This window comes from Symphodus melops, assembly GCF_947650265.1.
Source record: "Symphodus melops genome assembly, chromosome: 6".
Classification (NCBI taxonomy): domain Eukaryota; kingdom Metazoa; phylum Chordata; class Actinopteri; order Labriformes; family Labridae; genus Symphodus; species Symphodus melops.
This window is the reverse complement of record NC_136696.1, coordinates 5134829-5149785: the sequence shown is the minus strand read 5'-3', so window position 1 is coordinate 5149785 and position 14957 is coordinate 5134829. Positions and strand designations below refer to the sequence as shown.

At 42.7% G+C, this 14957-nt stretch overlaps 1 protein-coding gene across 2 annotated transcripts in view; it reads left to right on the top strand.

The window, feature by feature from the left end:
• znf423 (zinc finger protein 423) overlaps positions 1 to 14957 on the top strand; it is a 139729-nt gene that overhangs the window by 70000 nt on the left and 54772 nt on the right. Inside the window, exons 17-19 of one of the 2 annotated variants that reach the window (XM_079346867.1) lie at positions 56 to 269; positions 1941 to 2025; positions 9449 to 9469. In XM_079346867.1, the coding sequence (XP_079202993.1) occupies positions 56 to 269; positions 1941 to 2025; positions 9449 to 9469 (320 nt within the window). The remainder of the gene's footprint in view (positions 1 to 55; positions 270 to 1940; positions 2026 to 9448; positions 9470 to 14957) is intronic. The other variant, XM_079346868.1, reaches the window with a different exon arrangement.

Below are 14957 nucleotides of genomic sequence, written 5' to 3'. Positions count from 1 at the left end.
TGCATAATGTTTTAACATGGAAAGCTTCAATAAATCAAATGCTCAATCAAATCAGGGGCACAAACGGCCAAAGCCCCAGCCAAGGAGGAGCTGCAACGCCTGGGGAAACGCAGAGTGAGAAGGCCCTGGCCGGGCTGCGGTGTCCGGAGTGTGGGGTGAAGTTTGAAAGCCTGGAGGATTTGGAGAGCCACGTTCAGACAGATCACCCTGAGGTCAGCCCCGAAACCAGCGCATCAGGAAAGAAGGCTGAGGCTTCACCTGCACCTAAGGTGAGATAAGATAGACTGAGATATGACTGTAAGGTAAATACTTTTCTAGGATTTGATTTGACTTTGGACCCACTTTTGGCCAAGCTGAGGAAGAATCTTGGTAGCCTGGGTCTATTTTTTTATGTTTTTATTTAACCCTGACCTTTTGTAACAGACATCAAGGAAAGATCATTGAACCAAAGATTTTACCTTCCTGTTCTATTCTACTTGATGTAGGTCAGATAATATGAAAGGAGCTGATTTTAAAAGAGCCTTATGAATAAGAAAAGGCCAGTAAAGTGTGGCCGAGTAAGACCAACGAGTGCGTAAAACAAACGGGGATGAACGATGAATATACTTATATTGTAATGTACAACACGTCTTTAATATTAGTACTATTGTTTTGCATATTTGAGATCAATTAAAAAAAGAGGCTTCGGTAAGGGAAATGAAGCCTCACACTATCTGAGTATGGACCAAAAAAACTGCATTTAGCATTTAGAGACATTTTTAGGAGTTAATGAAACCCAAAAAATCCTTCTGAAGTGTGTGTGTGTGTGTGTGTGTGTGTGTGTGTGTGTGTGTGTGTGTGTGTGTGTGTGTGTGTGTGTGTGTGTGTGTGTGTGTGTGTGTGTGTGTGTGTGTGTGTGTGTGTGTGTGTGTGTGTGTGTGTGTGTGTGTGTGTGTGTGTGTGTGTGTGTGTGTGTGTGTGTGTGTGTGTGTTGCATTCTGATGTGCTCGTGTGTATGTCGGTGTGTGTCAGCTGAGCCCCACTGGGTCCTGCGGCTGGGGCGTGCTGAGGCATTGTGGGAGCTGTTCGCTCTACTTGATATTGACAGTCAGCCTCCCCGGGACTTTGCGGCATGTCTGTCTATGTGTGTGAGAGTGTGTCTGTCTGTTCGGAGTGTGCGTGTAAGAAAGTGTGTGTTCGAGGCAGTTCCAAGGGACGCTCTCTGTCTTACCTGCACCTTTGTTTCTGCTTAGTCTAACAGCACAAAGCAGACAAAGTAGGATTTCTGTCTACGTGTGTGTGTGCGTGCATGCTTGTGTGTATGTGTGCGTGCATGCTTGTGTGTGTTTGTGTGTGTGTGTGTGTGTGTGTACTCAGTTTAGCAGGCTGGAGAGATAGTGGAAGTGGGGCCTTTGTGTATTTTGTATGTGTTTGTGCATGAGTGATCGCTGTGTGCCATGAATGGATAAGCAGAGCCTCCTCTCCTCTCTCCCTCCCTTGTTTCTCTGGCTCTTTCTGTGTCGTTCTCTCTCTTTGTCCTTTTTTCTTCCACACTCCTTCCTTCTGTTTCTGTTTCATTGCCTCTTCCCTTAATCTTTTTTCTTTTTCACTCCCTCCGTTGTTAATTTCTGTCCTTCTCTCTCATTCTGTGTGTGTGTGGACTTTTTTATTCTTATTTGATTAGTGTGAGACTTTTAAGGTTCACATGTTGTGTATATTGAGACTTCAGTAAAAAGTCACTGAAGTCTGAAACAAAACAAAGAAAATAAGTATATTTATTACTGGCTTGTCACTGAAAAATAAATTAAGCACCTCTTCATCATTTGGGCTTGTGAGTAAATTAATCAAATTGAATTCAATTAAAAATAGTTTTGTGATCAATAGAAGTCATTGTGTGTTTTGGTCAGCTCTTTCTAACATGGAAAATATAATTTTGTGTTTCATCTTTCATTTTTTGACAGAAAAAGACCTACCAGTGTATTAAATGCCAAATGACGTTTGAGACGGAGCGAGAGATCCAGATTCACGTCGCTAATCACATGATCGGTGAGTGATGCACTTTTTTTACTCTGTTAGCATTACACTGCTAACTGTAAGGCGTGTGTATGAAAGCGTGAGCGTGTGACTGCTGTTGCACTTTTGTGACTGTGAATGTCTTTTCTCTTAAATTAACAACACAGCTTTGGCATCCTTTTGTTTTCCAAATCACAATTCAATGAAACTCCTTCAGATGCCCAGACTCAAAGACGCACATACACAGGTGTGAGACTGAGAGGTGAAATGAATATCTGTCAGGCATCTTGGCTGACTGTTGTATCAAGGCGTCTCCTCTGCGTGTTGCAAACATGTCAGAAATCTGTGGAACTTACAAATCCAAACTTTTTACATCGTGGTCCTGATTCACAAAAGGACTATACGGATTTCCACATTCTGGATCTGTGCATGTGACTGAAACACACAGGGGGTTTATGTTCCTCTCACTGCGCTGCAGAGGAAACAGCGTCTCTGTGCACTGGTGCTGTTTGTGTGTATTTAAATGAGCTCTTTTGCATTCATTTTAGGAAATAAACTGCCCTCCTTTCAACGCAAATCAGTCTCATTGCAATAACTGTCCCATGGCCCAAACAGTCGTGTGCATTTAGAGTGAAATAATAATGTTGCTGCTGAGAGTCGGTGGTAACTGCACCACAGTATTTCGATGAGATATCACACCAAACTGTCCAGTTATTAGGAGAACTATTCCACCTCTGGATAACTTAAACAATGTATGCTATGCAGTGTGGCTGTGTTAATTCAGCCTGTAAGAATAACATACTATTATTGATACACTGGCTGACAGTCGCTGGACCATGCACACTTCCTTTACATTTGTGGAGCCTTTTTCTGTACAGTTCCCCTCGCCTGCTTCATCAAGGAGGAAGCTTAAAACAGGGACAGTTGTATCACCTTTTCGAGTTTGGCATCACAATTAACTGGAATAAAGTGTCTCCTCCCGGCATGATTTGAGATAACTTTTGTATGAAGTTGAATGGGAAAAAAAGCCTAAACGACCTCATGTTACACAGCAGTTTTTATGAAATAATGCGATCATTAATCCTAATCTAGAAGCATTATGATGTTCTGAGTATGTACCTGTAGTATACAAGTGTACCTGTAGTCACTTTTGTATGTCTCCTCAGTCTATAATTTATCAAACTTAATAAGCAAACCATAGCCACCGGCATTTATGGTAAGCTCCAACAACAAAGTCCTGCTATGTTCTGTGACGTGCTAAAAACCCACAAAAGGGGTGTGTGTGTGTGTGTGTGTGTGTGTGTGTGTGTGTGTGTGTGTGTGTGTGTGTGTGTGTGTGTGTGTGTGTGATTAAGTAAAAACTTGTGTTCACAATGTACCTCCACCGTTCGGAGTCTGTTCTTTTATGAGCTTCCCCTGTGACAGTTTTCTCTGTTTGCTGCTAATTTGCTGCCTTAGCATCTCTGTCGTCATGGAGATTAACGAGGTGGACCTGTGAGTTGTTCTGGGGCCCAAATGCTCTGCACCCCCCACCTTCTGCCCTGCGCCAGACCTGACAGGCAATCCCAGAGTCACTGGTGTACTCCAATGTTTATGCGTGTGTGTGTGTGTGTGTGTGTGTGTGTGTGTGTGTGTGTTCTCTCCTGAAACTAAGGTAGAGATAGTGTGTGTGCTGACATTGCTCTGAAGCTCCTCGTAGTGTCTTGAGATGTTAGATGAGAGAGTTAGAACAGAAGTACAGGTGGAGTAACTTTTACTGCCTCTCCTGCAGACCACACACATGCACGCCACACACACAGACACGCACACACACACACACACACGCACACACACACGCACGCACACACACACACACACACACACACACACACACACACACACACACACACACACACACGCACACACACACACAAACGAGAGACAACACACATATAGTCATCCCACTCTTTGTCTGCCACACTATCAAAGATGGACAAACACCCCAGCACTCACACAGGAAGTTTCTACCATGTTTTACCTCCTGTTTCTCTCTGTCTCCTTCATTCTCCACCAACAGTACTGACTCAACTCCTCTTCATCTTCTTTATTCCCTCCTTGTTTGCCTGAGATGCTCCTCTCTATCTTTGATCTGTTTCTGCACCCTGAGAGTCCTGCCAGTCTCTCTGCCTTTTCTCCCACTGTCACCCAGTCCCTTCCTTTAATGACAGACTCCCCCTCACTTTCTTTTTTTTTTCTCGTCTTTCTTGTCTTTTCCCCAGATTCCCCAACCCCCACACAATCACTGACATACCTACTCACACACATGCAGCCCCTCACAGTGGTGGCAGTTTTGGGTTAATTAACATGCTAAATGTGTGAAAACGTTGCACAGATTAATTATGAAATTGAGGCAGATCATTTTTATAAAAGCTTGCCCACTTCCTTTTATTACACTTTCAGCGCAGATAGGCACTACCACCCCAAGACTAGCAGCAAAACAAGTGGAAAGACATTTGTTTGAAGATAAAAGCTTTTGTGGTAATGTCTACTTCTATAAAAATGTGTTTGTTTTTTTGTTTCTTTAGCTTTGTTCTCTGTATAAGGGGTGTTTAGTGATACAATGTTTGATAGCTTTTAAAACAAGAACATCCTGGCCTTCACTGACGCGTCATATAGATATCTGTATGTTATGACCTGTTTCAACAAACCTTTGAAACATAGGGTACAGAATTTTACCCCGATTCAGTAGGAACAGGTTTTAATTCTGTGGCTGTGAGGTGTCAGACAAAAATACATTTAGTGTGAATTTCTAAATTAAACTTCAAACAACAAGGCAGGCTGCCTTGTTAATATATTTTTGATCAGCAAACTAATCAACACTTTGTGCATACAGGCCTCGAATCGAGAGCTGCAACAACACCAGGCTGGTAAAAGAAACAGGGCCTTAAATTGGTATGGGCTTTTATTTGAAGTTTCACAGTACTTAGAAGAACAAACACACAACATGCTTATGCTCCAAAACACGCTCCTCCACATGTTTATGTTGTGGCTGTACTCTACACTTATACTCAGAGACATGTAGACGTCAGCAGGAACAATGTGTGAAAGCCAGAAAGCAGTCTCCTTCTGTTCTCTCTTTGTGTCATGTGGAGGAAAGTGTCTCTGCCTGTCTCTCTGCTTCTCTCATCAGGAAACACATTCACATATTTAATCTAGCTGCCACTGGAAGGAGTGCTCGTGTCATTTTTGATATTCTCTCATGTATCAGTGAAACACCCCAAGGCTTCAGTTTAACTTTCAGACTCTCTTCCTGTCTGTTTGTTAATAACAGTGAGCGAGAGGAAGACAAACTAAAAAAACATAAAGAGGACTTTCTTCCCTTCCTGGATGACAAACAGAAGTTGTTTCTACTCGTCTTTTACTCAAACCTGGAACCTTTGCAAACGGTGGTTGAGGGAGAGGAGAGAAGAGGAGGCAGCCTCCCATTGGCTGACTGAGTCCAGTAACGTGATTGTCACATTGCTCCATGGGTAATACATGGTGCACCCCACGGTCCTGTTAATTACGCTGTCAGAAAGAGAAAGAGAGACAACACTCAGGCAGATAGAGGATGAAGGGGTCAAAGTGAGAAGTCTGGAGAGGAATCTTTGTGGTGCTGAGGGAGAATCAACACAAATATGACAGCTCCGCCTGTATGTGAGCACAAACCAACAGCAGTAGGTGATATCTGTCCCCACGTCTTATTCCTGAAGAGAGTTTTATTTCATTTGTTTATAAATGGGGGTTAAATCCCTTTGACAGTTAGTTAGTCATCTTTACTTTATTCCAGACCCATAGGTCCACATCATCAGAAGAAATACAGGACATCAACAAAGAAACCAGATCACTACAGTTCACCATTTCTCAGTTAGTAAAATACAAAGAGACATTTACACCAGTGTGCCCACAAACAGGAGTAATAGTGTGTGTCTCTTTGTGTGGGCTGAGTGAGAGACAGGATGAGTCCTGAATCAATTAAAAAACACAAATCTTTACATACACTCTTTCTCCAGCAGACCGCATGAAATGTGGAGACATTATGAGGACAAGACATCTAGCTTGCACTCGTTCATCTTTAGCTTTACTGTAATTACACCAAAAGTGAGCAGTATCAGGAGAGTACAGTGTGCTCTGAAAAACTCTGTTTTAACACGGTCTGTGCACACTAGAAATATGCTTACCCGCATTTTAGTTGGAAATGAAAGTAATGACGCCAAATGAAACAGTCACTCACTATTTTTTTTTTTTAAAGATTTATTTTGGGGCTTTTATGCCTTTATTAGGAGAGAGGGAGAGAAAGTGGATAGCGTTAGAAATCGGGGAGAGAGATGTGATAGACGTGCGGGAGATGGAGTCGAACCCGGCCGTCCGCATGCGGACTGTAGCCTCTTTACATGGTGACGTGCGCGCTGCCACTGCACTAATGGTGCCCCACTGTTGTTGTTTTTTTTAATTTTGCAGAAAATTGCACATTTGTAGGGTTTGTAGAGTGAGGTTTAAACTGGTTCAAATGATGACAGAATTAAGAAATATCATTTATGTGAGTGTGAAAAGGACTTCCCACTGAATCTATCATTAAAGAGAAGACCTGACAATACTACCTGTGCTTTTAGCCCCAGTTTCTGCCTCACTGTCATTGTATAGTCACACTCTGGGCGTGCTCCTGCTAGCTTTGGCTCTAACACAGCACACAAGTTAATTAAAACACCATGTGGTCAATGTCCTGCTCTAGAGGCAGAGCGGAAGATAGTGAGAGAAGGGAGCACATGATTGTAGAGAAAAAGAAATCATGTTAAAACGATGAAGAGGCACAAGGAAACAAACCACCAAATCTCGTTCCCTCTTGATTGATTCACTAGTTTAGTTTATTTCCCCTCCACTCGCTCGACAGCATTTACTGAGTTTATAAGGAGTCATCTTCACATGTCAGGATGAATTCATATGTAGACATTGACAAAAAACGTTTTTTGATTTGATTCACTGTGTTGTCAGTGAGGAGAAGTTTGCCAAGGGGCAAGAATGAAAAAGACACTAAGTGCTCATAAATACATGTCACAAAGAGTCGAAAGACAGCAGTGAAAATTAATTATTCCCGAAAATGCACAATAATGTTAATAACATAATTGTTGTATAAAGAATCTTGAGGCTAAAGTGAGTGCTTAAAGATTTTACTCTTCAAGGATTTAATAAAAATAAAAGATGTGGATGTTTGATTTTTGTGAGCAGATCAGTGTTGAGACATTTTATCCACTGCTTTAAGACGTCTGACACACGGCAATCAATTCGGCGCTCCTGCCCTGTTGATGACAACATCCAGTCTCAGAACATGAAACTGCAAACTGCGCTCTAGTAACCCCGTGTTTTTCATTTTCTAATGTCTGTGTTTTAAACAGAAATCCAATGACCACAAGAAACACTGACTGCTACGTTAGCTTGTGTAAAGTGATTGTTGACCGACTTCAAGCAGACTTTTCTGGAATGAGGTTTCACCCTGTACACATTTCATGCATAGCAGCTATTTTATTCTAACCATCACAGGCCCAATAGTAATTTCAAAAGAAGCCTGAGTTTATGTAGTTGATTTAAAAAACATAATAGACCCTTTAAATACCCAGACTGCACTCCAACTTCACCAAAAAAAGCTTCATTTCAAGTAACAGCATAAACATCGGAGTAACACTTGAACATTTGTTTAACTAGTCTTGAAAAGGGAATAATGTTGGAACATTTGTAGTGCCCACTTTTAATGTAGTTGAAACATTCTCACACAGCCTCAGTCCATCTTCCACACACTGAGGAGAGAGAGAGAGAGGGAGAGAGAGAGAGAGAGAGAGAGAGAGATTAAAGCAGTGTGTGCCTCAGGTAGCTCCTTGCCACCTGAGAATTGTTTTGGTTGTATGAGTGTGTGAGACAAAAGCTGAAGAGCAAACACAGGCCACATGTTTATGTGGTTTTAAATAAAGTTGAATTTGAACGTGGATTCTTTAGTGATAACAGCCATGCGTGCTTCTGTGTGTGTGTGTGTGTGTGTGTGTGTGTGTGTGTGTGTGTGTGTGTGTGTGTGTGTGTGTGTGTGTGTGTGTGTGTGTGTGTGTGTGTGTGTGTGTGTGTGTGTGTGTGTGTGTGTGTGTGTGTGTGTGTGTGTGTGTGTGTGTGTGTGTGTGTGTGTGTGTGTGTGTGTGTGTGTACATTGGGGGTTAGCGGAAAGATGAGAGAGAACAGAAAAATAATCGGAACATGGTGACAACATGAGGGCGACATTGTAAAGAGGCTGACAGTTAACATCAGGTTTCAGATGTCTGTTTTTAACTCTGGAAACCCAGATTCTTTTAGTGACAACTGCATCACCTGTGCCATTTACATTTAAAGTTGTTTCTCTTAGTAGTCCAAGGTTTATCCTTAGTTGAAAGGTTGCGCCTTTGTTTCTTGTTCAGGTTCACTTTGAACTTCAGCCAACGGATCAAAACACCAACATAAATGACACATGTTATAGATTCATAGCATGTCTTTGCAAAGGCATCCCCCCTTTATGATGTTTACAACAGAACATGGTCACAGCCAAGATGCAGCCCCTGTAATCACCACTGATCACACAAAGATACACACACTCATGCACACACACGCAAACATCCCTAAATAAGGTCCATGACAGCATGTTGTGAGTGTTGCATGCAGCCACTAATGCTTTACTAATCACCTCAGTCTGGAATTCACAGCATGAGTCCTCACTTCTCAAACACATGTAGACACGCATACTTCTCCTCTTCCTCACACACAGACACACACACACACACACACGCACGGAAATACCTAACGTGTGTCTGCTCTAAACTAGCACTGTGTGTGTGCGCACAGAGCTTCACACAGCATGTACTCGCATGTTTCCTCTGGTCTTTAATCAGGGACCAATCTTTAATCAGCAAACTAACTGGAACTCTTCCTTTGTTCTGCCAAGGACTCTATTTCACAACCTCTTGTTCTCTTAACATACTTGCACCTCTTGTAAAACTGACTGCCGCTGCCGTTACTTTACTCCTTTCTTTATACTCTCCTCGCTCCATTTCTTTTCACTATCACTTTAGCTTCCAGCCGCATGAGATGTCCATTAATGCTTACATCTTTGCATCGATGTCAATATGTCACCCGTTCCAAACCAAATGTCTCATGTAGTTCAAGAACGAGTTTCTTTGACTTCTGACTTTGACTTTGTGAGCTCCTAAAAGACGTTGCAAAGAAAGGCCTTTTCAGCGGTTCATTAGTCCAACTGAGAAGAAGTGGCCTTGCTTCATGATGTGTCACTATCAAGTTATCAATCCACTATTTACCTCCCACACACACACACACACACACACACCACTTTCACACTCAAATTTACTAACCCTGCCCATTTTCTCCTCCGCTCTCCCCCATCCCCACCTGCCTATTGGATGGCCCGTAGAAGAGCCCACCTGTCGGCAAGGTTTGTCCCCTTTCTGTCTCCTTAGCTCGCACTGTGAGCAAGGCAGCATTGTGCTGTCTCACTGCCTGCACATCAGCATTTCATTCCCTTGATTTTTATATCAAGACAGAGAAGAGTTATCATGTTGAGTATGCTATGATTTCACACGAGATGTTTTAAAAAGCCGCATTGCATGATGTGGAAAAAGATTTGGGAGCAGACGTGTGGCTTAAATTGGGCTACAAATTGTAAAGAGTCAGTACGAACGTAAGAGCAGTATAAACTGTTTCCATAAAAATCTGAAGGGATGATGTTGTATGGGACGCATTTAAACCAAATCTTTGCACTATTGACCCTTACCTAAACTCCTCATTCACCCTATTTCTTGCTCGAGCTGCATGCTTCATTGTCCCTTCCACCTCATGCACCACACACACACACACACACACGCACGCGCACACACTCTGCGCACACACACACACACACACACACACACACACACACACACACACACACACACACACACACACACACACACACACACTCTGCACACACAGATGCCTTGGAGGTATTGAGTGGCCACTCACCTGGATCTAAGTGCTCCCTGAGGAGTGTGGTGGCTAATGATGTGTCCTCAGCATGAGCTTTACTTACTTATTTACATCAATGCTCTCTAATAGAGTTAGGTAGCCCTCCCTATTCACATTCTCAACAGATCTGAAGATTAGTAGCAGGAGACCTACTTTGAAGCTGTCTTCTGACACGTTTTCCAATGGCCAGGGTCGGCATCAGTTCACTCTAAATATTTCCTTTTAAAAAGCTGTAACAGAAACCTTTTTTCTTTAAGGTCTCTGAATGAAGTCGGTTGAAGTCGGTTACTTTTCACTTCAAAATGTTAACGTCGCTTTGAATACCGAAACTAGCTTATGAACCTGGCCGTGTGGAGTGATGCATTACATAAACACAGCTCGCTTTTTGGTTTCTTGAGGTTGCTCTTATCGGACGGCTCAGAGGAGTCAACCTGCAGTCAGCCTGTCTGTTAGCCTGCAGTCAAATCTGTGATGCGCTTGACTAGTAATGTCGGGCTGCTGTCTAAGCAGCCGTCCCAGGGGCTGTGGCTGAGCTGGTGTGTGATGTGTGCACACGTTTTTCTGCGCTTCCAAGTCCCCCCCCCCCCCCCCACCACCACCACCACACTTCCTCCTTTTTCACATGCACGCACACACCTTTCTGTATGTGTATGTGGGAGTATGCAGGGTCTAGTGTGGTAACTTTGTGTCACTGAAGACTTAATGAGGCGAAAAAGAAGCTTTTAGAGTCAATGGAGGTGGATAATGCGGTTGAGAGTTCATTCGTGTGTGTGTGTGTATTAGAGGGCAGTCTTTGCCACTGGCTGGCTACATGCAGTGCAGTTACCCTGACGCACCTGCACTAATAAGCTGCAATCTACTTTGCCCTCTGTCTTGTAATGTTTGCATGGCTTCCCTTCAAAAGCGCTGTACGAAGAATATGTATTCACTGAGTCACATTCATTCGTTCATAGGGTTTTCTTTTCCCCATCGGTATCTACTAATACCAAAAGAGTACTGCAAAATGCAGCATTTCATGGATGCATGAGTGAACAGGAACATGTCGGCATCCCCTTTGAACCAAAATAATGTGAAAATAAGTAGACAGCTCGTGAAATTGTCTGACCAACAGCTAATTCTCTCTTAAGCACGAGAGCGGTCTCTGAGAGAGATTTTAGCCCCGCATGCGATGAAAGGCCTTCTCAGAGAAGTCTGAACACATGGATAAACCAGGGTTTCTAAAGTAGTAAAGCTGTTTACACACCCTTTCCTCATCCAGCGGCACCTCAGCTCATACTGTCACAAATACTACAGGTGTCTTATTGACACAGGTTTTGTCAGAACTCGTCCTAAAACTCAGAGTTTGGTCTGCACTGCGATGGTATGAAAGTAGGAACAGATGACAACACACAGCCACCCCCCCCTTCCTGCCTCCCATCCCTCCCTCAATCCATCCTTCCCTACATCCCTTCCTCCCTTCCTCCCTCGCCACCTGGAGCCAGCGAGCCGTGACACCAGAGGGAGGGAGGGAGCGATGATGAAGGGACGAGGGACGGGGATGAGGAGGAGAGAGAGGACCACAGAGGGCTAGATGAAGGAGAGGAGAAGAAGGGGAGGAGGATGTGAGAATGAAAGATGGGCCATATGTAGGAATATATTAATAGAGAAAGATAGAATTCTTGAAGTATTTTTAAGAAAAGATCTATTTTTGTGATATAAAAGTGATAAAGGGATAATCAAAAAGTGCAGGAAGCAATCCTTGTACAATGAAGTCGCTAATAGAAAATTGACTTACATGTATTAGCTTAATGCCTTGTTTGTTTGCAAAAACGTCTGCTGATATATTTTGAATATCATTCACATAGGAACACGGGAGCCTCTTCCATGTGCACAGATTTGATAAAGAAAGACACCTTTGCTTGTTTTTTTGCAGTTCTATTCTAAGTGTTTAAACTTACGAGGACCTTTAAATTGTGTTCCTTTGCTTCAGCTCTAATCTGTTTCATATTTACATCATTACGACCGGAACCTGTCTCACACAAACACAAAACTCATGCGTCGACTTTCTGATCTGGATGTACTTTCCGTTGCCAGTAACTCCTGTAAAAATATGAATAAATGAAAAAGAACCTCTCATCGCCCTGTATGTCTTTAAACCACCATGAAAATGCTCCTCCTGATACACATTTTCTCTCTTTTTTTTCCTGACATCGGGTTTCAAATATTCCTCCAACCTCCTCTTGAAGTGTTAAAAGAAAATGTTTTCTATTTGTTTAGTCACCATAACCTGCCATTGTCTGCTTTATTGACTGTGAATGGATACATACCCAGAACTGTCAGTTTCTTTCTGGGGGTTTTAGTGTGTGTGTGTGTGTGTGTGTCAGTGTGTGTTTGTGTTTCTGAGGCTAGGAGCGCAGTGGTCCCCTGGAGAGCTCATTTTGTCGTCTTCTCGCTTGATTTACCTTCTTCTTCTTCTGCTGTTTATTACCAGTCATTACAAGCTGTTTGGAAACCTAATAGGACACACTGACAAATAGACTGGGGGACATCCAACCAGGATAGGCCTCGAAAAACAAAATAATTGTGTGTATGTGCGTGTGAGTGACACAGAGTGAGTGAGAGAGAGAGGACTTGTGTGTCAGGTTTCTTGTTTGCCTGTGAGAATATTTGTAAATGCAACATCAGCTGTCTTAACTCATGTATAGAAGTTGTCTACATTGTCTAAAGTGATGTCTTTGTTAGCTCTCTCTGTGTACATTAGAGAGCCTGTGTGATGTGACTCTGTTTGAGAGAATGCCCACAGATAGAGGGGTACATACCTTTGCACCCCCCCTTGCATCCCCCCATCTCCCCTCTCTCTCTCTCTCTCTCTCTCTCTCTCTCTCTCTCTCTCTCTCTCTCTCTCTCTCTCTCTCTCTCTGTCTCTCTCTCTCTCTCTCTCTCTCTCTCTCTCTCTCTCTCTCTCTCTCAACCCGTCCAGGTGTGGCTGCACCAGCTGCTAAAGACAACAGGACAATTACACACACACTTGCACATACACACACAGTGACATACACACAGGCTCCCCTCTCTATCTCTGCTGGCTAATTGTCACAAGACAAACAAGGCGCTTTGCCTTTATGCGCTTCATAAACAGGGGCCAAGCAACAATTAACTCCCTGCTTAATTCACTAACTATTCTGAATTCATTTTCTCCTGTGACAGGCACATCTGTCACAGCTGGTAGCGAGTGAGAGGGCGTGTGCTTGTGTGTGGGAAACAGAGTTTGGGCCTGTACAGTAATGCAATTATCATATGGCTCTGAATGTGATAATACAGCTGATTTCTACTGTATTTGTGTATGACAGGAAAACACTTTGATGCCACGTGTGTGTGTGTGTGTGTGTGTGTGTGGGTGTGTGTGTGTGTGTGTGTGAAGAAGAGTCAGTGTTTCATACGAGCAAAGACATCATTGATCATATGTAAAGTTCCTTATTTATTCTTTACTCTATATGATGTTATTGTCCAACAGTCTACAAACTGGTGAGCTATTATGTTCAGGTGTGGCACTGTGCATATTTAGTGAGTGTTTAGTGTCTGAATGTGTTCTGCAGTCACATATTGGAGACCTCATGAGGGGGGAGGCAGCAGCATAAGCTTTTAAAGTGTCCTGCTGGAAAGAGAAAAGGTCAGTTTGTCTTTATTTGATGTTTTTTCATTTCATTTATTTTTTTTGACAGAAGAGAGAGTGGGATCAAGATGAAGGCAAGACAGCTCGGAATAAAGGAGATATGTTAATCCTGGGACAAGAATAAGCCATCATTAATCATTACATCAAAAATCAATCACATATTAAATCTAACTGAGAAGGGCTGAAAACTGTAAATAGTTGGGAGATCACATAAAGATAAACAAATTAAAAGTTAAAAATAACTGTCCTGAAGAAAAACAAAGTTTAAGGTGTAAAAAGGCGCTCTGATATCTTTTCATTTCATATCCCTGTCAATTAAAGGATTTTTATATGAGTGCATCAGACTTTAAGTCCGGACTCCTTTATACACCTTAAACTGTGTTTTTCATCAGGACAGTTCCTTTCTTCTGTATTAGCTATTAAAATGAACTTATTTGATCTTTCTTTTTAAAACAATATGCCAGCCTGCTGGATGGATGCTACACATGCAAGCATCATTTTGTCTTTCTTTAACACTTGAGGCTAGTAGAAGGGACTGGGCTTTTATTTGAAGTTTTGCAGTAGATACGATTTTTTTTGTATGTTGATGAGGGAATATTAGAAACTAAAGAACAGCAGATAATAAGCACAAGGGAAGTGAAGAAGTGATAAACATCACTAGAATGATAAAATAGTGAGTGAGACATCAAGAAAACAAGATGTTGACAGAAGTGGTGGTGATTACGTATCAATTGAGTAGATTTCTACTGATGGCAAACTGCAGGAGAGGACACAGCCTGACGCAGAGAGATAGAATCTGCAGAGGACGTGGCGGGGAGAAGCGAGGGAGAAGAAAACAACTGAATGAAAGATCAATAGGTTGACAAAAAGAGAGAGCCCGGATGGGGATGGGTGGATAAAGATGAAAAAGCGAGAAACGGAAGGAGTGTGTGTCAGGGGCGAGAGACACAGAGAGGATGGGAGTGATTTCTGCCAGATTTTGGCTCACACTCAGTCCTCTTGCTGAGCAGCTGGACTTCATTAGTGGCTGGTGTTAATTACTGGAACTGTTCACACACATACACGCACACACATGCTGATATCTGCCCGCACACAAGCACATGAACGCACCCATAAAGATCCGCGCACGCTCACACAGCCTGTGATTCAGGGTCACCTTGCTAGCCTTGTTTGAACCAGCAGAGAGAGGGGGAGATGGTGCCAGACAGACAGAAAAACTCAAACTCACTCACACACACACATACGTGTCAGTCCACTGTGGGAGTTTTCT